We start from the raw sequence: 26,686 nt of genomic DNA on the forward strand, positions 1-26,686 counted from the left end.
CCTTATGATCAACGAACCTTTTTCCTCCTTATGACTGGCGACCCTCTTCCTTTATTATGACTAGCGACCCTCATGTTTGATTATGAATGGCGACCCCATCGTTGATTATGACTAGCGACCTCTATGAACAAAGCCCCTTATGAATAGCGACCCTTATGACTATTATGACTAGCGGTCCTTATAACTAGCGGGTATTATGACCAGTGGTCCTTATGACTGGCGGGTGGACCCCCCCCCCCCCGGGGATCGCATCGATCCGTCTTGCTAAAATAAACCATTATTTTATTCAGATCAAATACAGGAATATTCTGATATTGGATATGTAATCAGTTACGATTGGTTGATAAGTTAATGATTAAATTGTATGGATATCGTGATGTGAATGATAATTGATTGAGCAATATATCGCGCTCAGCTCAGCTGGCATTAAAAATTTTACTACCATTGACATAACGCATGTCCCCGGTCTTCGATCTTCGTTTTCCAGACGTGTTGTTGGGTGTCTGGAAAACGAAGACCAGGGATTTTGTCTAGGTAATTACCACTTATAGCGTGCTACGGACACGTTTTCGTGCAATTGTACTTCGTTTTCTTCAAGTCGACTTATAAAAAGTTATATGTCGCCATGACGAGATATGATATCTTATAAAAGGTCATATAGCCTATGTGGACATGGCATGATTAAGTTTCTCGCCAAGTCGATGGCACTTAAACGTGTAAAAGGGATGGTCCGGGCTGAAAATATTTATATTTTAATACATACAGTAGAATTCACTGAGCAATGTGCCGAAAATTTTATCAAAATCGGATAGCAAGTAATATTAAGTCATTGAAATTTAAAGTTTAGCAATATATTGTGAAAACAGTCGTCTTGAATATTCATTAGGCGGGCTGATATTGTCACATCTCCACTTTCCGTTTTCCTATGTTATTAAATATGATCATAATTTTTACATTTTTACGCCAAGTCGATGGCACTTAAACGTGTAAAAGGGATGGTCCGGGCTGAAAATATTTATATTTTAATACATACAGTAGAATTCACTGAGCAATGTGCCGAAAATTTTATCAAAATCGGATAGCAAGTAATATTAAGTCATTGAAATTTAAAGTTTAGCAATATATTGTGAAAACAGTCGTCTTGAATATTCATTAGGCGGGCTGATATTGTCACATCTCCACTTTCCGTTTTCCTATGTTATTAAATATGATCATAATTTTTACATTATTTCATACTATTGTGCAAATAATATGTCTCCCTTATAATGAAATAAGTTGCAGCAATGAATATTTGATGCACTAAATCAGTTGCCAATCCAATTTTTCTAGTTCTTGGATGAAAAAAATTGAATAAACCTAATTTCACATACTAAAATACAAAAGAACAAGTGGAGATGTGACATCATCAGCCAACCTAATGAATATTACTGACGACTGTTTCCACAAAATATTGCTAAATTTTAAAATTCAATAACTTTGTTTATATCCGATTTTGATGAAATTTTCGGTATTGTACTCAGTGAATTCTACTCTATTCATTAAGCTAAACATACTTTCAGCCCGGACCATCCCATTAAAAACTCCGTATAAAATAAACCTAATTGTAATAGAAAGCAATGTCATCGACCTAAGACAGGTGGCAAGCGCGCCCTTGGAGAATGTTTTCCATACGGTCGGCGAACATGAAACACTAGTGTGTCGCTTGCTTACTACTTTGCGGTTAAACCCGAGACGTTCCCACGCGTACATTTCGAGACAGCAACATTCAGTACGCGTTTGGAAGAAAATTACCCTGTTTACACGTGCATCGGCTTTTGGTTCAGAACCAAAAGCCGATGCGGAATTGGCTTTTGATCTATCTTGCACCGCAGAATCGGCTTACCCTCTCTGGGAATCGACGGGCAGACGACATTTGGATCTCTTAAGGCCCGGTCCCAGTGACATTTAGGATGGATTGCGCATAAATTGCGGATAAAATTTGATTACAGACGCTAAACATCCGCAATATTCGTAAAGTATGCTGTTTTAAGACGGTTATTTTCCGCACATGTCCGTAATCGTCCGCAAAGGCACATTTTTCCGTTCCCAGGAGTTTTGGGCTGCCCAAAACTCCTGGGAGCGGAAATCATCCGGTTTATATGCGCAATGCATACGCAATGCATACTCAATGTATGCGCTGAATTTTCGCAGTTATCCTGTGATATCCGCAACGAACATGGGATTGCGGATAAGTAGCAGACTGGGATAGAATTAGTCTACAAATGTAGACCCACATCTGCAGTGTGTGTACCTCAGCTGATTCAACGAGTCTGCATAGCAGACTAGGTCTACTGAGGCTGCAGAAGTGGGTCTACAACTTCTTTGAGCCACATCCACGAAACGTGGATGTGAGGCGGAGCTTGCTGAAACCCTCCGTTGCCAGTAGATACCATGATTGACAGCAGATTTGTGGAAGTAGGGGCAAGAGAGGGATTAGGATCCAGCTGTTATGACCATTTCTTATCTTGTGGAATGTATACAAGTAGGGCCATTCTCTTTCACATTCTGGGCTTGCTACATGTACTCTCTAAATTCGAGCGATTATAATTGTAATCAAATAGATTAACTTTTTAATCCAGCTCGGATTGTCCTGAGGGACAAATCCAGTCAGATTAAAAAGTAAACTTTTCTTGGATTACTAATTTTTAATCTTCAGGAAGATTACATCAATCATAATCAAATTAGATTAAAAAATAATCAGTTATGAATTAACTATAAATCCCTTTCTAGATTGACACATTCACAAACTAAAAAAAGTACACATGAAATAAAGAAATGGGTGCTTTTACAGCTTTATTTTCATAACATTTCACCAGTTAATTCAAAATTCAATGCTTTCACAGAATTATTTAGATTGCAACAATACACATTTCATCAGTTAACATTCCATTTACATTAACAATACATATTAGAGTGTAATGTGATTTTGTCTGAAGACTATTGTACAATCAATTCTCAATATAATGAAAGTAGAAACATTTAATATACTGTACAATTATAAGGTGAACTAGAAATATCACCAAAGGGGATTAATACCCCCGCTCCATCAAAAAATGCTGTTACCATGACAACACGATTTTCAACACATGTTAAAAATGTCTTGCATATCCTCACACCAAGACAAATGTTTGTGCCAAATTGGTTAAGAACTGAGGAAGTAATTTCGATCCGCAAGATTTTTACCAAATTTTCTGACATAACATGCCGTTTCCATGGCAACAGTTTCCGAAACATGTGGAAAATGTGTCCTGAACATCCTCACACCAAGAGCAAAGTATGAGCCAAAAATTTCATGAGTATTGGTTGAAAAATGTGGAAGTAGTTTGATCCACAAGATTTGCAATGGACCGCCCGCCCGACCATACGCTGATTACTATATACCCCCTTCAAACTTCATTTGGTTACTATATTTATACCCCTTCAAACTTCATTTGATTACTATATACCACCTTCAAACTTCATAATAATGATATTAAGTGTTGTGATTTGATATGAATTCATAAAAATACACAGAATAAGTTATATCATATATAATAAGGAAGGGATAAGTGACCAGACAATGTATAATATTGAAAGAGTTTACAATGCAAGTTGTTTTTTCAGCACTAATCAGTGTCTCAGTAAATAACTTCATGGCATAATTAATTATAGTCATGTGCATAGGCGGAGGAGCAGAGGATTATCTTTCGTGTTTTTTTTTGGGGGGGGGCGCAACAACAGCCGTCCCCAAAACACAAAAGATAAACCTCTGCTCCGCCGCCAATAGTCATGTGTACTCGAATTCATAAATTGCAGAAATAAAAGCAAGTTAAACAAAAACTTTCAGATTGTTGTAACAGACCAACAGGGACCGCGATTAAGTCTCTGCTGAACTTTGTTCTGGTGAGACAAAAAGAGCAAAATATGAAAATGAAAGTTTATTAAACCTTAATCAGACTGGAGTATTTTGGAAGATGGAAATACTGTTGGGGGGGGGTTAAATGCCCTAAAGGTCCCCGCCCAATCTCGACTTTGTTGATTGCACAATTGCAACGAACATAGTCATGCACGTCATCCATGACTTAATCTACAAAACTGTATACTATTTGATTGTTTCAAAGTTGTTCAAATTAATTTGTTTTTAATTATCCTAATTTATGCATGAAATTAGAATTTGACTGTTTTAAATTAAAAGGCCCTTGTACCGCTAATCTTTTGTTTAGAGACTCCCTGTGAGATTCTGACCAAATGTACATTAAAATTAGTATCAAAGAGTTTTAAGTATTTAATTGTTTTTGAAATTTCATATGTATTTCTTTGTTTTACACTTTTTTGGGATGGAAATTGTCGGCAATAATTTTATGATCCTAAACAACATGAAATTGATTTTAATCAGTAAAAGTAAAGAGAACAGTATGAATTTTGCCTACAAACAGAATTTGCATTTTGAGCAATTTTCGGACTTTTGGCACTTACATAATTAAGCATAATTAAATACCCAGGCGTCGCAAATTTGGTCTCAAAAGTTGCATGAGATTTATCGACACAGATTTATTGCAAAAAAAAATTCAAGGGGGGCCTTTCACCCTCCCCCTCCCCAGTCTATTTAGGGTTAAATTTGTCGTTATGTCTTAATAAGAAACCCTGTAAATTCTGCTTGATTCTTTACCTTTTGACTCATGAATAATAAATCACTCTCAGCAATGTAATATAAAACTAGATATCACCTTGTCTTCAAGATATTTTTGTGAAAAATGTGTCTGCACATCCTGACACGCAGACCAATACATGTGCCAAATTTCATGAATTGGTTGAAAACTGAAGTAGTTCGATCCGCAAGATTTTTACCAAATTTTATGCCAATACATGCCGTTACCCCGAAAACGCAGTTTCCAACACTTAAGAAAAATGTGTCTTGCACATCCTCACAACAAGTCTAATCTATGTGCCAATTTTTCACGAGTATTGGTTGAAAAATGAGGAAGAAGATTGATCCGCAAGATTTGCAACAGACCGCCCAACTATACGCTGATTACTATATACCCCTTCAAACTTCGTTTTGCGCTGGTATAATAAACATTTCTTTTCAACCCTTAGGCTCACACCACAAGTAGTCAACAAACTCTTTTGTCTCGGAACATGTGTACATCATAACTCATCTTAATTCAGATAATTTCATACAAGGGCTCATTGTTCTGGCATAAACTAACCACTAATTTAGCTGCCTTCCTATATGAACAACATTTTCTCACTCAGCGTATATTTATACCATTTGGAATCTGTACAAAACATCTCTTATTTTCATATTTTATTATTTTCAGATTTATGTACAAAATCCGAAATAACAGCCTTAGAGAAACTATTCTCTGTCATGTTCATCAAGACAGCAAAAGTGCTTATGAATTACAAATGTAAGGTGAGTGAGAAGCCTGTCCCCGACAGCAGCTTAGTTTTGTTGTCCAAGCTACTGCACGGTTAACTTTTAATTTCGGATCGATAACGCCATACTTCTCACAGAGGCTTTGGTATTAGATGCCTGCATGACCCTGTACACTTCAGATGCCATGAACTTCCAGAAATTTTGAATTACTTGGGCAAAATGGACTCCAAATACATGAGACTGAAAAAGCCTGTCAGTGGCTTCCATCACATTCTGTCCCGCTTCAATCACTACCTTGTCTGCAATCAAGAAATATTGTACTGGCTTGCGTCTGTGTCCAAGGGCTAGAATATAGGGCTGCCGAAACTCAGCAGACTTCCCAGCTGCTGCCGCTTCAACATCTGCCCCAATCTGGCAAAGAAGCAGAAAGAAGTGATAGTTGAGCATTGACAACATGAGCTACAAATTTTAAAAGCATATAGGCCCCAACAATATCATATTCAAACAAATGTAGAACCTAAATAATCTCGTATTCAAACAGGGAGGAAAAAATTACATGATGTAAACCCGTAGTATATTTGAAACAAACCCATGGATGAAGCTTTGGGAGGCTGCCACAATCCATAAACAGCCAACAATGAGGTTTTGCCAGTGAAGGAGAGATTAATGACTGAATGTATTAGCTGGAATTTGTATTACATAAGATATTGGAATGCATCTTCAGGATGGCATACACCACTGCATTAAGGCCTCTTTCAAGTTCTGGCTCTGCAATTTCTAATCATATTATAATTTTTCTTTGTTCATATTTTTGCATTTGTTATTATACATGAAGTTGATATTGTTCTTGGATAAATAAATACTACAATTAATTTCTTTTTAATGATTATTCACAATTCTTAATACATAGGATACACAGAAAAATAGAAAAGTTTTCATAGTGAAAAGTCAAGGGGGGAGGCATTAACCAATGTAGAGGAAGATTCATAAAGAGGTGGCACAAAGCCCGGGAACAAAAGAAAAAAAAAATAACATGGACTAATTAGGCCGGGTGGAGAAAAACCCAATGAAGAGAGGGACGGACAGAAAAAAAAACAGAGAGAGAAAAAAATTATGAAAATAGCAAGAAACACACACCAAAAAAGAAGCATTGTGGGACAGGAATTTAAGGATAAATTAACATCTGGTAGGGAACCCCAAAATTCGCATATTCGCTAACTGACTACTTACAGGTCTGTACTGGATAAAGTGCTCCAAACTCGATGCTCTTGAACTCGAGGTGGGGTTCTTGGTCTTTGTCAGTGGCTTATGTAACATCAGCAGCAGTGCAATCACACAGGTCTCCTGCAAAAGATGAATATGATATTAAATTTTAATATGCTTGATTAACCTTGGCACACTCCCTTATTTTCATGTAATGATAGAAGGTAAGATTATATCTTATCTGCTCACATTGATGTACAAACATTGCATCATCTCCTCATTGTAATGCAATGCATAATTTGTACCATCCATTCATCACAATTCCATGTGTGATAGAAAGAGATTACAAGGTCTCTGCCAAACTTTGTTCAGGCATGACAAAAAATTGTGGAGACAACTGTTGTTTTGATCATTAGATCTCTGAACATCTTTTTAATAATCATGGCGAGTACCACTTCAGTATTTGAAAACAGATAACTTTTAATGTTTTGTCTTTCACCTAGATAAAATAGCAAACAAATTTTCTTTGCACATCCAAACTGACAATAAATATAAATCAGAAATAAAGGGGAAATCTAGGCTGAAAATCTGATAATTTGGAAAGTAGAGTAAAATTTAACAAGCACATCACATCATATGTGTATGAAAAATCTATCCCTTTTTATGGACATATGTAAATACCAACAATGATCTTAAACATTCCATCAGGAGTCAGTCATCCCAGTTTATTATGTCTGGAGCAGAAAATTTGAATAATTATTTCACATAATAAAATACAAAAAGTTGAGGTGTGATATCATCAGCTTGCTCATTGAATATGCATGAAACCATTTTATTGAGAAAAAGAACTGCAAAAAAAAGTAACTTCATTTTTTTTCCAATTTTGATGACATATTTCAGTGTTGTGCTTGTTATATTCTACTCTATAAGACTTGAAGGTATATCTTTGATGTACTAAACTTTTTTATCACAATATATGCCAGGGCACTTCCTTTGATCTCCTCTACTGTATGCTCTACATGTATGCACCTTTTATATCCCCTTCAGTTCCCATTGTTCTGTTCTATCTTATATTCATGGAAGTAATCCCTTCCTATGCATGAACCTACTTACTTTCACTACCACATCCTCCTTCTTTTACCTCAACTCTATTTTTACTTTTGTTTTCAATTTCTTTTTTTCAGCCTATACCTAGCATCATACATGTACATAAGTTGTTGTATCTTGCTCTTATCTTCATTCTTTCTCCTGACGACGAGCTGAGCAGTTCAGCTCGGAATGTGGCATTTTCAACTCTCACATGGTTGAACCGCAAATACCTTCAGAATGGATTTATATTTTACTCTACTTTTTCAAATCATTTTAATTTCAGCCTGGAGTCATTAAAAATAAAAAAATTACTCACTGTTGTCACCTTCCGAAAACTGTTGAATTGATTCTTTTACCGCTGGATACCCGCTCAAACCTAATTTTATTATACGGTCTCGGTAGAACGACTCCCACTTTGAAATAAAGTTGTCAGGAAGGTGCCCATGTTCTGTTTCAAAGTCCAAGTTGATCTGTAAAATCAAACAGGAATAAGTATATTTTTTAAACCTAACTTTCATGCTTGTAATAGTAGAACATTGGGTCCATGATTCAATGCGTACATTTTGCCTTGTTCATTAAACATGGACATAACCCACATAAGGATAATTAAAGGAGAAAGAAACCCTAGAAACCAGTTGAATTCATATCAAAGTGAAAAATCAAAGAAACATATTGTTGAAAGTTTGAGCCAAATTGAATGAATAATAAGAAAGTTATGAGTATCTGAATATTCAGATCACTAATGCCATGTAGATCCTCCCATTGGCAATGCGACCAAGATCTGTGATGTCACAGACTTACACCCCCCAATTACTTTACCGGTAATACTTATTTCACTTAAATTCTCTCTTTTATAGAGTCTATTGCAAGATGAGGTGTTCTTTTAAGAGAGGACAAGCACAGAAGTTTCACAGCATTATATCTTGGATGATTTGTTTGCCATATCATAAGAATGAGCAAAATGAGACATTTTGGGGAATATTTTCAGTGTCCAAAGGGGAGAGTTGTACGTCTGTGACATCACTGATATTGGTCACATTGCCAATGGCAATGTCTCCATAGCATTAGTGATCTTGAAATTCAAATGCTCATAATTTTCTTATTACTTGCATAATCTTCCTCAAACTTTGGTTGATTTGCATGCTGATAGTGTGCGATGTACCTAATCTACAAGGCTGTATGGTAAAATTTTCCAAATTAATGAGATTTCATTTTATATAAGTAATTATGCTAATTTTTGCACAAATCATACTTTTTGCTCTAATTCACCAAATAAAGCTCGTAGAATGCTTATTTTTGGTAAAAATATTATTTGTAGCATTCTTAACAATAACAATAGAAAAAAACTTCGGTTTGGAAATCAATTTCTTATGTATTTTATTGTTTTATGAATTTCTTTATATTCAACCTTTTGTTTTTCACTTCAGATTTATTGCACAAACTTTTATACCATAATCATGCTAAAATCAATTGATTTCAGATGTTTGAAATAAAAATAATCATATCTTTATGAATAAGATGAGAAAGCTCATTTTGCATTGACTTTGTAAACAAAATCACGTTTTGGAACAATTTTTGGTCCAACATGCACTTACAAAATGTTAAGTAATTTCGGAACCATGTACCCGGCGTCGTAAATTTGATCTCAAACGATGCGCCAGACTTAAAAAAGTATAAACTCTGTGAGTGGCGCGGTAAAAAAAAATCGCGCGGCGGAATGATCGCAGAAAATGTCGAGGGGGGGGGGTTGATTCAACCCCCCCGCCAGTTTAGGATTAAACATGTTTATTAAAAATATTAGTGGATATATTATAAGCAAATGTTTTGTTTAACATGTTAAGCATTAAAGTAAAAATGCAAGTGTTGCCAATTAGCAGAAGAAAAGGTGATCAAATATGCCTCTAAATAAGTCGTCATGAAAGCTTGGGTTAACTTACAAGTTCTGGCATCTCTTGTATCCTTGGAAACGTGGTGATGAAGTCTGTAATGATCATGTCTGTCCTTTTCTTCAGCATCATTTGACGATAAGCAGACAGCAGTAGTGTCTTCGAAAAAATTGGATAATTTTCCCCTTATTTGCTGCAGTGGGAACTGTGTGCTTCATCCATGACCAGTTAACCTGAAAGACAGTAGTTACCGTATTATTTCAACCATCAAAATAACCTTCAGTACATGTAAGGCACTTTTATTGCCTTGGACATACTCTTTGCATTACTTCTGAACGTGACTATGGAGCCCCCTTGATCTCGTATTTTGAGCTATTCTGCATTTCATACATTACACAGATGTGCATGCGTACTAGGGATGCCATCGACATTGCAATTACATCATCAAAATGACAGAAACCTTGCCAATATCGACATGAGAAATAGATTTCACATTTGTCAATATAACCTCCGTAAATGTTAACTGCATGAAATCACTTGAATTCATTAAAGCTTTCCAAATGTGCATTGTCACTCAGATTGATGAAACAAACTTGAAAATGAAAGAATGATGATGATTATCAAGGCAAATCATTAACCAATAATGATTTGCTTTGAATCTCTTTTTTCACTTTTTAATAATTAGACTTATTTTTAATTGTTCGGAGGGCTTATAGTACAATTTGCATAAATTAGCCAAATTAATGAATTTCCAAATTCTATGCACAAATCATGATCCCTGTACTTAGCTCTACCAGATTTAGTTTCAAGTTGGATTTAGACCTAAGTTTAAAAAAAAGCAGTTTGGTGATTTTAATGTACTTGCTTTAATTAGCAGTTCATCAATTTCCACATTCTGTGTAAGGCTACATGTATGGTTCCTGTACTTACATCCGATTAGCTTTTAGATCTTTTACATTTATAGACCCATCTCCTAGTTTAGATTTTAAATTAATTTAGTCTTGGTCTACATCTAGATTACTTGTCCGGACACTTAACTTTTTTTGAAGCCTTCTTTTTTGTCTTTGAATTTATACACAAGAAATATGAATTCAATACTTGTTATCATCTTTTACCGTATTTTGTTCTTTATATTTCCTAACATTTTGTAATGTACTAAAAATTGATGAAACTTCCCTTGTAAATTTTTCCAAATGACTTTCTAAAATTGATCGTCCGGACATACAACCCGACAGGACACTGGGTATACTATTCACAGACTTAAGGCCCAAGGCCAATTCAGTATAGTGTATCACTCACACTGTGACAGTGACAGTCACACTGGCACCTAATTGATCTCAGGTCTACTGTAACTTAAAGGTCAGTCCACCTCAGAAAAATGTTGATTTGAATCAAAAGAGAAAAATCAGACAGGCACAATGCTGAAACTTTCATCCAAATTGGATGTAAAATAAGTTATGACATTTCAAAGTTTCGCTTATTTTTAATTTAACAAAATGGTTATATGAACAAGCCAGTTACATCCAAATGAGAGAGTCGATGATGTCACTCACTAGGCCTATTTCTTTTTTTTGTATTTATTTCTACAATATTTCAATTTTTACGAATTTGACGATTTGGACCTCCTTGCCTGAAGCAAAAAATGTTAAAATAATGGAATTCCATGTGTTAGGGGAGGAATGAAACTTCATTTCACGCAGTGGCGGACCGTGACCCGGAGGAGAAAGCATAAATTGGGGGAGCACAGCATTGTTCACAGACAATGCAGTGCCCCCCCCCCCCCCCCCCCCCCCCCCCCGGTCTCGTCCATGTCACGGTCCGCTCCTGATTTCACGACAATGAGTAATGAGGAGAAAATAAAATATTTCAAATTTCAATAAAATACAAAAGAAAAAGTGAGTGAGTGATGTCATCAGTTCCTCATTTGCATACTGACCGAGATTGAGATGTGCATAACTAACTTTTTAGTGAAAATATATGAAGCGTAACTTTAAAATGCCATAACTTTCTCTTTTTATTCAAATCAAGTTTTTGTTGGGGTGGACTTGTCCTTTAATTGCACGTGAAATTCTCGCCCAGAATTAACTGCGACAGCCCGAACGCTCTCGTCTGCACAGCGTTCGGGCCGCGCCGGCACAGATACATGTATAGACCTCTGACTTCCGTCCACAACCTGCGTTTGGAACTGGATTGGAGGCAACAAAGCCGAGGTCGAGGAGATAGAGGGTCTCGATCTCGCTGTGATTTTCGTTATTAATGTTAGTTTTTATGCCGTGTTTTTGCAACAAAAATAATATTCGGAGTATGTGGCAACAGATGGTAGGTAAACATAGTACTGCAAAATATTGAATTTTATGATGTGCGTGACTTTTGGTCCAACCTGCAGTCACACACACTAGACCACACGAGCTAACCTGTCATCATGCACTCATACAACTCGCACGTAATTAAACGTAGATCTCCTTCGCGAAAGTTATAGCATCATTTGAAACGTATGCATACTTTCAATCTCAATCAATCACAGTTGAAAATTGCAATCATTAGCCCGATCTTCCTCAGTTTTGATCTGTATGATTCAATAAACACATACCTTTCAATATCTTAATTATTTCCTCCCCGAAATCTTTTAAAATGTTCTCCAGTTCGGCCATCCTGATCAATGCCTAGATGTAGATTCAACAGCTCACACCAACGCAACGTATACGGCCGGCCGCCGCGCCGCCGGTGCCGGTGGGTGCGGTACGCGCGTTTCCGTTTTACACCCTGGCGAAGGCATTTTCCGGAAAAGTAGCCAAAAAGCGACTAGTGAAGAGTCTACGTCTACGTTTGTTTACATTATCAGCTGGGCGCGCGATCCAAAGTCCGCACCGAAGTTATCCGCAGAACATACCGTACTTGCAAATGAAACTGAGCTTTTACTTTCCAGGTTCAATACGAATGTTTGCCTTGATCATTTGCCTTGCCGATTTGCTGATGTCTGTCTTTCTCTCTATCTGTCTATATATCTATCTCTCAAATTTTATCTCTATCTAATAATCTTCTCTGTCTCTCTCATTCTTTATCTAACATATATCTCAAATTCTCTATCTATCCATCCATCTGTCTGTCTTTCTCTATTTCTCTCTCTCTACCCTGTCTCTACCTACCTAAGTAACTACAGTATCTATCTGTTAATTAGTCGCTCTTCTCTCTCATTCTTGATCTATCTGACATCTATCTATCTCTCAAATTCTCCAGCTCTCTATCCATCTGTCTGTTTTTCTGCTATCTATTTATCTATCTATCTATGAAACTACAGTATCGGTTAATTTGTCTATCTTCTCTGTTTCTCTCATTCTTTATCTATCTAACATCTATTCATCTCTCAAATTCTCTATCTCTCTCCCTCCCTCTATCTATCCACCTGTCTGTCTTTTTCTCTATTTCTCTTTTTCCGTCCATATATCTATAACATATCTCCATCTCTCAAGTTCTCTCCCCCATCCATCTATCTATCTTCTATCTATTTTTCTAACTATAGTATATATCTATCTGATAATCTTCCGTCCCATTCTTTATCTATTTAACATCTATCTATCTCTCAAATTCTCTCTACCTCTCCCTATCTATCTATCCATCTGTCTGTCTTTCTCTATTTCTCTCTATCTATTTATCTATCTATTTTTTTAACTATCTATCTGTTAATTTGTTAATAATCTTCTCTGTCTCTCTCATTATTTATCTATTTAATATCTATCTCTCTAGTATCTATCTATCTATCTATTTTTTTAACTAGAGTATCTGTTAATTTGTTAATATTCTTTGTCTCTCTCCCTCTTTATCTATCTAACATCTATCTATCTCTCATCTATCTATCTCTCAAATCCTCTATCTATCCAACTGTCTGTCTTTCTCTATTTCTCTCTATCTATATATCTATCTATGTATCTATCTATCTGTAAATTTGTCTATCTTCTCTGTCTCTCTCATTCTTTATCTTTCTATCTATCTATCTGTCTCTCAAATTCTCTATCTCTCTCCTTCTCTAGCATCTGTCTGTCTTTTTTCTCTCCCTCTCTTTGTCCGTCCATATTTTCTATCTATAATCTCTCTCTCTTTTTCTCTCTCCCCCTCTCCCTCTATATATCGACCTCTCGGTCTCTCCCCCTCTCTCTATTTAGCTATCTATCCATCCATCCATCTCTCCCTCTTTCTCTCTCTATCTATCTATCCACCTCTCTCTCTCCCTCTCTCTCTATTTCTATCTATCTATCTGTCTATCTTGTCTCTATCTATTTATCAGTCTTCTATATATCTTTCGGCAGCTTCTAAGTGTATCAATCCATCAAACTTCAGTTTGTCTTTCCATTATAAGTATCTGTTTATTTTGATTTTGGCTGTCATTCTATTCATTTAGTTAATAATTTATTTTTAGAAAAAAAACTCATAAACAACGCGACTGCAAAAGCATGTTTGGATTTCACTCCTGACTGCCGCTCTCTCTGTACATGAAGTACCGAGGAACTCTGTGCTCTGATCAGTAACTGTGCAAATTGCATGCGGTGGTGGACTCGCCTGTGTCGCACGCTGCATGCAACCAGCGACGTGTGTTAAGGCCCTAAACCGCAAATTGCACCTAAACCGCAAATCGCCGCCTAAGCTTGTAGAAAAAAAGTATTTTTGAAACGAAGGACCTTGGATGAGTGGTTTCACTCCCCTGGTAACATTTAGTATTAAAGTTTAAAAAAATTGTTGAAAATAAGCTACTATTACTACTACTACTACCACTACTACTACTCCTATACTACTACTACTACTACTACTACTACTCCTACTACTCCTACTACTCCTACTACTACTACTACTAAAACTACTACTACTACTCTTACTGCTACTACTACTACTCTTACTGCTACTACTACTTCTACTACTGCTACTACTACTTCTACTACTGCTACTCCTACTACTACTACTACTACTACTACTACTCCTACTCCTACTACTACTCCTACTACTACTACTACTACTACTACTACTACTACTACTAAAACTACTACTATACTCTTACTGCTACTACTACTTCTACTACTGCTACTCCTACTCTACTACTACTACTACTACTACTACTACTACTACTACTAAAACTACTACTATATATACTACTACTCTTACTGCTACTACTACTACTAAAACTACTACTACTACTACTCTTACTGCTACTACTACTACTACTACTCTTACTGCTACTACTACTACTACTACTACTAAAACTACTACTACTACTTCTACTACTGCTACTCCTACTACTACTACTATTTCGTACTGATTATGACTATAATAATATGAGTACATGGCTTCATTACCCTCGTAGCATTTTGTATTAAAGTTTTAAAAAGATTATAATAAATATTTAAAAAATTATTTATAGCGATTCTTTCTTTATGTTCCGCCTTTCATTTCTGCCCTTTTCCTTTTCCATTGCTTAAACCTACAGGCGTTAGATTATACTAGGGGAGAATTAGGGATACACAAAAAAAAACACCCAAAGGGCGGCAAACATAAATCGCAGAAGGATAGAGGTTGAAGAGCGAGGAATTAGAACTAGGGCGCTGATCTCATTTTTATGAGAAATGTTGTTGTTGATCCCTTTGTTGATACACGTATTTATTTATTTGTTTATTTATTTAAATATTTTACCAGGGTGCTCATTCAACATAAAGTTGGTCTCCCATGGGGCCCTAAAAGGCTATCATTATTGTTCTTCTTGTTTGTTGGTTTTGGACTCTTGGTTATGGTGGGAGTTGGGCAACTTGGGCTGTACATAGTGCCTTTTTTTGTGTGTTTTTTTTGTGTATCCCTAATTCTCCCCTAGTATAATCTAACGCCTGTAGGTTTAAGCAAAGGAAAAGGAAAAGGAAAAGGGAAGAAATGAAAGGCTGAAAATAAAGAAAGAATCGCTATAAATAATTTTTTAAATATTTATTATAATCTTTTTAAAACTTTAATACAAAATGTTACGAGGGTAATGAAGCCATGTACTCATATTATTATAGTCATAATCAGTACGAAATAGTAGTAGTAGTAGTAGTAGGAGTAGCAGTAGTAGAAGTAGTAGTAGCAGTAAGAGTAGTAGTAGTAGCAGTAAGAGTAGTAGTAGTAGTAGTAGTTTTAGTAGTAGTAGTAGTAGGAGTAGTATAGAAGTAGGAGTAGTAGTAGTAGTAGTAGTATAGGAGTAGTAGTAGTAGTAGTAGTGGTAGTAGTAATAGTAGCTTATTTTCAAAAATTTTCAAACTTTAATACTAAATGTTACCAGGGGAGTGAAACCACTCATCCAAGGTCCTTCGTTTCAAAAATACTTTTTTCTACAAGCTTAGGCGGCGATTTGCGGTTTAGGTGCAATTTGCGGTTTAGGGCCTTAACAGACGTGTGTAGACTCTTCACTAGTCGCTTTTTGGCTACTTTTCCGGAAAATGCCTTCGCCAGGGTGTAAAACGGAAACGCGCGTGCGGTACGTACTAGTCCAGATTGGACCTTGTTGTTTGGAAGTGCCCTTTCCCAAAAGCTAACATAGAGGGCACATGTCTCCCAATCTCTAATCAGCGACAATCCACTCATCTTCGGTGGGGAGCGAAGATGAGTGGATTGTCGCTGATTAGAAATTGAGAGACATGTGCCCTCTATGTTAGCTTTTGGGAAAGGGCACTTCCAAACAACAAGGTCCAATCTGGACTAGTGCGGTACTTACAAAAGTCGAAATTATTTCTTGATGAGCTGCCTCGGCGTGGTCATGTGACAAATTCTCAGCCTTTTCATTGGTGGATAGTTCGAGTATTTTGTAATTTTGTTTAGATTAACTTTTATGCGCGCGAATTCGTCGATTTTTAACCCTTTTCGGATTGACAACGGCAAAATATAACCCAATTAGTTTACAATTTTTTGTAATCGCGTGTTAGAGTACTAATTGTAATCGCGCGAATTAAGAGAGTGATATAGATCTATGGTTATACATAACATACATGGGTAGATACATATGTGTTATACTTTGAAATATCAAGGAGTGAGATGATATCTCCTTGGAAATATCTGCTATAACGGTCCATGCAGAGAGGAACGTGTATACAGAATATGAATATGTAGAAGATCACCACCGTCATGTAATTGGGCCTAATAAGTGACATAAAAATAAACATTGCCCTTTCTTTCTTTCTTTTCCTTTCTTTCTTCTTTTTCGTTTTCCTTTTTTCCCTTTGATTCTTCTTGATTTTTTCTTTTCCTCTTTCTTTCTTCTCTTCTGTTTTTTTTCTTTTTTTCTCTTCTTCTTTTCCTGTGACCCCCTTACTTTCTTTCTTTTTCTTTCTTTCTTTCTTTCTTTCTTTCTTTCTTTCATTCATTCACTCTTTCCTTCTAAAATTTTTCAATTTTTTTCTCTTTCTCTCTCTTTTACTCTTTCATTCTTTCCTTTCCTTCTTTCTTATTTTTATTTTCGTTTTATCTTTCACTTGCTCTCTCATTCTTCTTCCCTTCCTTAAATATCCTGTTTTTAAATGATGTATCTTTATCATTTCTACATTATAATGGAACCGATTGATTAATGTACAGAACCGTTTTCTATACTGGACCTACCAATCAAAAATGCTAGCGCAGAGCGCTAGCTCATATGCCTACTTTTTCAAAATCAAACACCTCAGAAGGGATATTTTGAAACTTTAATGTTAATACACAAAGACAATATGTATAGTACTTGACAAATTACATAATGCGAACGCACAGCGAAAGCTGAAAATGTTGATATTCACACCATAAAACGGACATTTTACAAAGCACTTATGAAAAAAAATCATTTGTAAAACAAAATAATGAAAGCTCGATGTCCGAACTGAAATAAGATATGTATCTCATCGAACAGGCAATGTCATCGCGAAGCGGGAGCGAAAATTTTACATATTTTTGTTATTTTGTTATATTTGTTATGTAGTTCCCCTGACCTTATCTTATTCTCTTGTCTTTCTTCTCTTTTTTTATCTTCTTCCTCTCTTCTCCCTTCTTTTTCTTTTTTATTTCCGCCTTTTTCCTTCTTTTAGTTCTGCCAATATAAGGGGGGCGGACACTTCGGGCCCACCCTGGATCCGCCTATGAAATGATATAAATAGCATACACTACAGCCAATATAACCGGTAAGCACATATTTAACAAACAACAAAAATCTGACCTACTTTCCACAATTCAAATCCAACAAATTAATATTTGGAAACGAAATAATTATCCTTCAAACCAATGGGGCACATACATGTAAGCAATTTGCACTAGTAAACAGGTAATTAAAAAACATCAAGGCATATACATGTAGCTCCCGGGCATAACTATATGCAACTTTCACATCTTTGGCATCGACATTGCATGTGTTCACAAAGCTAATTGTTTTCATATTCAGTTCATTCAGCAGGATTGGCTGATTTAAATCACTATGATGATTATTTTTCAAATCATTGCTTTAAAGGTCATATCCACCCCAGAAAAAAGTTTAATTGAATAAAAATAGAGAAAATCAAAGAATAACGCTGGAAACTACATCAAAATTGACTGTAAAATAGGATAGTAATAAAACATCTTAAAGTTTCGCTTATTTTTCACAAACCGGTGGGTGTTTAATAAAGCTGTTCGTATAAGAGCGACTTTAAGAACGATTGGTGATCCTTTCTTGTGGTAAATAGTATATATATTGGCGATGATTTATCGCGTAAGAGAGGATCATTAGTCGTTCTTAAAGGTCAAGTCCACCTCAGAAAAATGTTGATTTGAATCAACAGAGAAAAATCAGACAAGCACACTGCTAAAGATTTCATCAAAATCGGATGTAAAATAAGAAAGTTATTACATTTCAAAGTTTCGCTTATTTTTAACAAAATAGTTACATGAACGAGCCAGTGTTACATCCAAATGAGAGAGTCGATGATGTCACTCACTCACTATTTCTTTTGTTTTTTATTGTTTGAATTATACAATATTTCAATTTTTACGAATTTGATGATTAGGACCTCCTTGCCTGAAGCACAAAATGTTAGAATAATGGAATTCCATGTGTTCAGGGAGGTATGAAACTTCATTTCACATGACAATGACGAGAAAATCAAAATATTTCATATTTCAAACAATAAAAAAAAAGAAATAGTGAGTGAGTGACATCATCGAATCTCTCATTTGGATGTTACTGGCTCTTTCATATAACTGTTTTGTTAAAAATAAGCAAAACTTTGAAATGTCAGAATTTTCTTATTTTATATCCGATTTTGATGAAATTTTTAGTGTTATGATTGTTGAATTTTTCTCTTTGTATTCAAATCAAGTTTTTGTTGGGGTGGATATGTCCTTTAAAATCGCCCTTAACTTATTAACAGCTTTATGAAAAGGCCCTTAGTTATATGGACAATTCAGTGATATGGAAATCATAGAGTCGATGATGTCACTCACTCACTATTTCTTTTGTATTTGTACTGTTTGAATAATACAACATTTAAATTTTTAAGAATGTAAAAAATAGGACCCTCTTGTTTAAACTACAAAATGTTAAAACAATGTAATCCCACATGTTCAGGGGGGGCTTTTTTTGTTCATAAAAATATTTCACATTTCACATAATAAAATACAAAATGAATAGTGAGTGATGTCATCGGTCCCCTCATTTGCATACCGACAAGGATTTGCATATAAATACAACTGTTCTTTTTAAATTAAGCAAAATTTTAAAATGTCATTACTTTCTTCTTTTAGATTGGATTTTGATGAAATTTTCAGTGTTATGCTTGTCTGATTTTCTCTTACTATTCAACATGTTCAAAGCAGCTTTTTGTTGGGGTGCATGACTTGTCCTTTAAATCACTTCCATTGGAACATCTACAAATTTGGGATTTTTTTTTATTTATTGTTTGTGGCAGTTTTACTTTTTAAATTCAAAAGAGTAAGATTTTACCAACTTTATATCATGAGAAAAGGAATAAACCCTTTATATCTACTTATAACAATTGAAATCAAATCAATAAAATCAACTTAATCAAGTCAATCTTGCAAAACCAAAGATGTACATGTAGCCTATATGGGACCCCTACTCGACTTGTATGTATGAGTGGACTTTGTTGATAGTAAAACAGTTCTTATTTCTTTATGTCAAACTTCAGAAGTGTTTTAGAGGACAGTTTTCAAGAAAGAAAAGTACAGGAACTCTGAACTTATTAGGCTAAATCTCAACATAAATTTTGCCAGGATGGGTTATAACCTTGGATCCTACTAGAAAAAGCCTGTTCAGACATTCTGAGTGAGATTGTGCTTCATTCAGCCAGTTCACTGAAAAAGATTCAGTAAAATGTACATTTTTATTTTAAAAATGGATGAATGTTCTTGGCAAAGGGCACTAACATGACTAAATCATAGCAACTATATACATTTTAGTGCCCTTCGCCAAAAGGATTTATGTTTGTACATTTTTAGTGAATGTTTTGAATGGAGTACAATAAAAGTAAAATTCTGCAATGTCCCTGGTGACCCATTAGACCAATAGTTTATCATTTTATTCTTTTATATGTCTTATTCAAATAAATAGGCCGACACAGTAGTATAAGGGGACCCGTTTTCTTATTTTTTGCAAAACTTCTAACAACTGCCAAATACTGCAGGTATTCAAGTTTTATTGTGAAAGAAATCATTTAAATCAACTTGCAAGTTTGTCAAAAATTTGCAAGCAAATGCTTTGAAATAGTCCAATAGTTCCAACTATGGCTCAAAGAAGAACTTAAAGGAATTGTCCAGGCTGGAGAAATTTATATCTCACTGATTGATAGAGTAAAATTCAAAATGCTGAAAATGTGATCAAAATCGCATAACAAAGAACAAAGTTATTGAATTTTAAAGATTTCTTTTCCATCTTTCCGGTGAAACTAGGCATGTCTTCATGAATATCCATTAGTTGGGCTGATGGTGGCATATCTCCACTTGTTCTTTTTATCATAATTATATGATACTAGGTTTATTAAGCATGTTAAGAAAAGAATTTACCAAGAACTAAAAAAATTGATTTGAGAACTAATTAAGTACATTAGTTATTTATTGCCGCAACTTATTTCATCATAATGGAGACACATTATTTACACATGTATGAAAAAATGAAATAATTATGATTTCGTGTTATAAGAAAAAGGAAAGATGGGATGTGACATCATTAACCCACCAAATGAATATTCATGACGATGTAAATATAACTGTTTTTCACAAAATACTGATAAAGTTTAAAATACAATAACCTCGTTATTTGTCATCAAATTTTTGTGAAATTTTCATCATTTTACTCTATTTATCTAGACGTGAATATTTTCAGCCCGGTCCATTTCTTTAAGTTTGAATGCAGTCGGTCAAAGTTTTGCAAGCCAATGCTTTGAAACAGTTGTTCCAATTTGGCTCAAAGAACAACTTGGGGTTGAAACAAACAAAAGATAAGTGCAGTTTTCTTTAACATTATGATCTTCAATCATGGGCTTGATAATAAGATTTTAAAAATGTTTCTCTTTGGAGAATTTGAATCTCTGAGTCATGGAATTCTTCCAAATAAACTGATTCTCATTAAATGTTCAGAGTTTTAAAATGAACACCAACTTTGCAGCATTAGCTGTACCAAGACAGTTCCTTTGAACCAATCAGTAGAAGCTCTCGACATTCACTTTAGACACAGCAGAAAATGTCAGCCTATTCATGGCTTTAATATTTTCTGTAAATTATATTTTGACTGGATTTGATTATGAAATATAGTTAAGAATATTCTTAGTGGTGAAATGTATGATCTTAAAATTGATGTCAGTGTAAAGGGTTAAATTTTGGGTGTTTGCGCTTTGTTTTAAAAAAAATCTGTTAGAAAAAATCATATTAAAATTTAAAAAATCTTATTTAAATCAAATAAATCCGATTTAAGTTTATATAAAAAAAATGCCAACATTGTCATTCAGCATACTTATTGGTTTGAATTGAAAGTATCAGATTTGTCACATACATAACTGTACGTCTTTACCACTGGTATTATGGCTGGCATAAAAGCACTTTCGATACAAAGGTGAACGAATGTTGCTGGGCATGACAACTTAAATGATGCTGATTAAGGCTAATTAATATCAAACCGAGCTGTAAACATAACAGTAAAACAGGTTGAATACAGTAGCATGCATGGAGAAGTGAATATACATACAAGGTCCCAGGTCCAATCAACAAACTGTGGTTAGAAGTTAATTCCAAACAGGAACAAAATAATAATAAATAATAACAAAATAATAAAAGCTATCCTGTTTGATTTAAAGTATGCCAGTTTACAAACTTACAATCTTGAAATTTAAGATTTTCATTTTGTAAACTATTATTCAAGTTCTGAACTCTATGGTGTTTTTGAGTTGGATAATATTTCGAGTTTAAGTACCATTATGATACATGTTTTAAGGAATACTGGTTTAATTTACTAACTTAAGCGTAGTTTGCTTCATAAAAATCTGATAACTTTATACCATTCCATGATTCGCTCTTATTTAAAATATTGCAATACCAATGTAACCTCATATGAATTTGGACTCAATATTCAAAATTCAAAAGAATCTTAAGAATAATTACCAATTTCCATTACCTAGCACCATCCGCGCATTTATTTAAAGGACAAGTCCACCACAAGAAAAACTTGATTTGAACAAAATGAGAAAATTTCAACAAGCATAACACTGAAAATTTCATCAAACTTGGATGTAAAATAAGAAAGTTATGGCATTTTAAAGTTTCGCTTCATTTCACAAAACAGTTATATGCACATCTCGGTCGGTATGAAAATGAGGAACTGATGACATCACTCACTATTTCTTTTGTATTTTATTATATGAAATACGAAATATTTTCATTTTCTTGTCATTTTCATGTGAAATGAAGTTTCATTCCTCCCTGAACACGTAGAATTCCATTATTTTAACATTTTGTGCTTCAGGCAAGGATGTCATAATCGTCAAATTCGTAAAAATTGAAATATTCTATAATTCAAACAATAAAAAACAAAAGAAATAGCGAATGAGTGACATCATTGACTCTCTCATTTGGATGTAACTGGCTCGTTCATATAACTATTTTGTTAAAAATAAGCGAAACTTTGAAATGTCATAACTTTCTTATTTTACATCCGATTTTGATCATAATTTTCAACATTGTGCTTGTCTGATTTTTCTCCATTGATCCAAATCAACATTTTTCTGAGGTGGACTTGACCTTTAAAGGACAAGTCCACCCGAACAAAAAGGTTGATTTGAATAAAAAGAGAAAAATCCAACAAGCATAACACTGAAAATTTCATCAAAATCGGATGTAAAATAAGAGAGTCTTGACATTTAAAAGTTTCGCTTAATTTTAATTATGTGCACATCCTAGCTGGTATGCAAATGAGGAGACTATGACGTCATCCACTCACTATTTATTTTAGCGAATGAGTGACATCATTGACTCTCTCATTTGGATGTAACTGGCTCGTTCATATAACTATTTTGTTAAAAATAAGCGAAACTTTGAAATGTCATAACTTTCTTATTTTACATTCGATTTTGATGAAATTTTTTGCACTATATGCTAGTTTGATTTTTCAGTATTTATTCAAGTCAGCATTTTCCCATTTTCCTGGGGTGGTCTTGAACTTTATAAGAAACTGTCCTTATGATATTAATAAGATAGAACTCACAATATTTATGTATACGTACAAGCAGAGGTTGCTACCCATGTAGAGTTTTCAGATCTTTTTTTCAATACAGTAATCAAGTTCATAACCATAATGCCCGTTCTTCCAATAAATTTCATTTATGGTCTATCAGGTCTAGTCACGAAGCTGGGTTATGTAGGTCCCAAACAATGGAATGAGATTCCCCAAATAATAACTAATTCACAATTTTTATCTCCCTTTAGAAAACAGTATACAAATTTTCTAGGAAATGATGATTAATTCTCGCAGTTGATATCGATGCATACTTGTACTGTATAGACCCCTCAACTCGTGTTCTTTGTAATGTGTTGTTGTTTTTTCCTCCCTTTTCCTGCACTAATTATTATAATGATATGACATTTTGTTTTGTATTAATGTTGTGTTTTTTACTATGTTTTGGTGATCCAGCCTCACAGATTTCTTATTACCTTCATTGGAAGCCACGGAATTTATTTTTATTATCTAATCGCATTATTTGATGTTTCCTTGTATTTTTATACTATTTGTGAAATAAAGATTGAATTGAATTGAATGAGTTAGATATGATGAAAAGTGTTTGATAATGATAATACCATAATAGAGCTATCCACTACCATGCATACACAATATGTATTGGTTTGGGCAATGGAGCCATACATGCAGCTGCTTAGTGGAATGTCATATGTAAACACTTTCTGATGGCCTGAGCCAGGGTATTATATAATAACCCTGCTCGTGGCTCTGTGGTTAAAGTAGGGGATTATCTATACTCCTCAGGGGTCCTAAAATTTGGTTGATAGACAGATGAAGTTATCCAATGAAAGCTCTCTGAAATTTTGGGTGGGTGGGACTTATTTTGACCGTGGGAACAAGATTTCCAAAGAAGAAGCAGACTAGGATAGAATGCGAAACGAATGCATAGCGTGCCTAATACGACTTTATACCAAGCTATAATAATTTATAAAGAATGCTTACAGACTGGTCACGAATAGTGCGTTTGTATTACGACTGTTTCGCGAACAATTTGCGAGTACACAGCAAACATTCATCGTAAACCCAGATTACTATATAAATGTAACAGAAAATGAAATTTGACCGTCATTTTAAGAACAGTTGTGTAGAATATAGGATGTTGCCATGGATCATCACGGACATTTGATAGTTGCAGCCATCCAACAACATAACAATCTTCTCTTCCAAGTTCAACGTTTGATCCAAATACGGAAAAGAAAGCGAAGGAGAAATCAAAGAGCTGTCTGGGTGAGACCTTGGATTGGCAGAAGACTAGATCTAGGCATGTACGATAGATTGATGGTGGAGCTGCGTAACGAAGATCCACGTGCCTTCCAGAACTTTAGGAGAATGCCCCCAGACATGTTTGACGAACTGGTGAACCGGCTCACTCCTCGACTGCTCAAGACACAGACCAACTTCAGAGCGAACTTAGAGCCTGGACTCAAAGTGGCCATAACCTTACGCCATCTTGCCTCTGGTTCAAAATACAGGGACATGCAGTACGGTTGGAGGGTCCCTCACAACACAATCAGCAAAGTTGTCAGAGAAGTATGTACAGCCATATCAGAAGAGTACCTTGATGAACAGATGACTTGCCCTACCAACGATGAAGAATGGCGTGAAATTGCCAATGATGCAGAGGTGGAACTTTCCTCACACATTCGGCGCGATTGATGGCAAGCATGTGGCATGCAATGCTCCCTCAAACTCAGGCTTGGAATATTACAACTACAAGGGCTTTTTCAGTATCATTTTAGTTGCCCTGGTCAGTTCTGGCTACAAGGTTCTTTGGGCTGACGTATCATGCAGGAAACGGTTCCGCATCAGATGCTCAAATATACAACCAAAGTGAGCTGAAGCAAGGTCTCGAGAACGGCGACATTATGGGTTGGCCAAATCCAGATCCCTACCCAATGACACCCAAGATGTCCCATACTTCATTGTGGGCGACGATGCTTTCTCTCTGAGAACATACCTAATGAAGCCATACAGTGCAAAGGCCCTGACCAGGGAAGAGCGTATCTATAACTACAGGCTGTCGAAGGCCAGGAGAGTCGTCGAGAACGCATTTGGTATCACGGCGAATAGATTCCAAGTCCTTCTCACCACCATGCAGCACCATGCCACAGTCAGGCTGATACTGAAGACTTGCATTCTGCTCTACAACCTAATGTGCACCCGCTACCCAGTCCTACAGAACAGGCTTGTGGACCGGCAGCTGAAGAATGGACAAATAGTTCCTGGAGAATGGCGAAGGGGCCAAAACCTTGTTGACACAGTGGAGGTTCAAGCACGACGCTGAAGAGTAGAGTGCTCTTCTTTTATATGGTCTCGATTCAAATGTATCACATTCGCAATGCGACCGTTGTTTCCGCACCACGTGCGCATTGCATTCTCTATGCATACGTAATACTTCCGCATAATCGTTTAGCATCATATTTTTGTCCGCAATACATGTGTTATACCTCCGCATTACTTTCGTTACATTTTCGCAATGTCTGCAATACATTCCACAATTTTACAAGCAATATCCCTCGTAAAATAGCATTCGCAAGGTAATTCGTTTTTATTCGTGATATTTCCGCTTTTAATCGTAATTTGTTCGCTGTACATCTTTTATGTATCCGCAATTTTAAAGTGGATTTTAATTTTTTTTACCAAATTTAATGCGGATGACAACGAATGACCGAAATTTGTATTCGCAATTCATGCGTAATTCAACTTCCCCCAGTGGGACCGGGCCTTTAGTCTCGCCTTCACCTCTTGTGGGCGAGACAAACAATGAGAGAGAGAAAGAGAATAAAGAAACAAGAGGAGAAAGGAAAAGGACGTAGAGTGAACAAATCTAATCATCCTGAAATAGGGCCTACTATTAAACAAGTGAGAAAGGGGTTAGAAATAAAGAGATGGCAAAGTGAAATGGAAATTTTAGGCGGGAAAGGGATGGAAAAGAGGTCAAAATAAACGGGATGTGAAAATGCTAACATGAAATCTGAATAGAAAACAGAAAAACAAGGGGGAAAAGAAAGAAATTAAGAACACAACAGCTAGTGGCTGTGTCAGGGCGGGGGGCTCCCCCCCCCCTGAGATTTGCTGTGAAAAAAAATTGGCAGAGCAAAAAAAAGGGAGAGAAAGAAGAAAAGATAAAAGGAAAAGAAGAAGAAAAGATAAGTGGAAAATAAGAGGAGGAAGACGAGTGAATGAAATAATGTGAGGGGAAGACTTCCCAAAAAAAATCTTCCATGTTACTATAAAAAAAATCTTTGCTTTTGCTTCGCGCCAGAATTGCCTTTTCGATGAGATTCGTATCTTGCTCAATACATGTAGGCTGATATGGAGCAAGTTTTGAATTTATTATACAAAACATAATTAGCTCGGACATCG

General features: G+C 35.5%; 1 protein-coding gene and 1 long non-coding RNA gene across 2 annotated transcripts; one reads left to right on the top strand and one right to left on the bottom strand.

Annotated features, from left to right (window-relative positions):
- Positions 1-2,817: 2,817 nt before the first annotated feature.
- On the bottom strand, positions 2,818-12,303 carry LOC121417418. The gene is made up of 5 exons (XR_005970350.1): positions 12,167-12,303; positions 9,628-9,809; positions 8,007-8,160; positions 6,629-6,742; positions 2,818-5,809 (listed from the first exon to the last, which is right to left on the bottom strand). It is a non-coding gene; the product is annotated as an uncharacterized LOC121417418 (long non-coding RNA).
- A 12,280-nt stretch (positions 12,304-24,583) lies between these two features.
- On the top strand, positions 24,584-24,976 carry LOC121417789. The gene has a single exon (XM_041611526.1). The coding sequence runs from the start codon at positions 24,584-24,586 to the stop codon at positions 24,974-24,976; it is 393 nt and encodes a 130-aa protein (XP_041467460.1).
- The last annotated feature ends 1,710 nt before the right edge of the window (positions 24,977-26,686 follow it).

The sequence above is a fragment of the Lytechinus variegatus genome, chromosome 6 (assembly GCF_018143015.1).
Source record: "Lytechinus variegatus isolate NC3 chromosome 6, Lvar_3.0, whole genome shotgun sequence".
In the NCBI taxonomy this organism is placed as follows: Eukaryota; Metazoa; Echinodermata; class Echinoidea; order Temnopleuroida; family Toxopneustidae; genus Lytechinus; species Lytechinus variegatus.

Excerpts from the sequence above, each read along its gene's own strand:
- LOC121417789 (XM_041611526.1), top strand. The coding sequence starts at position 24,584 with ATGTACGATAGATTGATGGTGGAGCTGCGTAACGAAGATCCACGTGCC.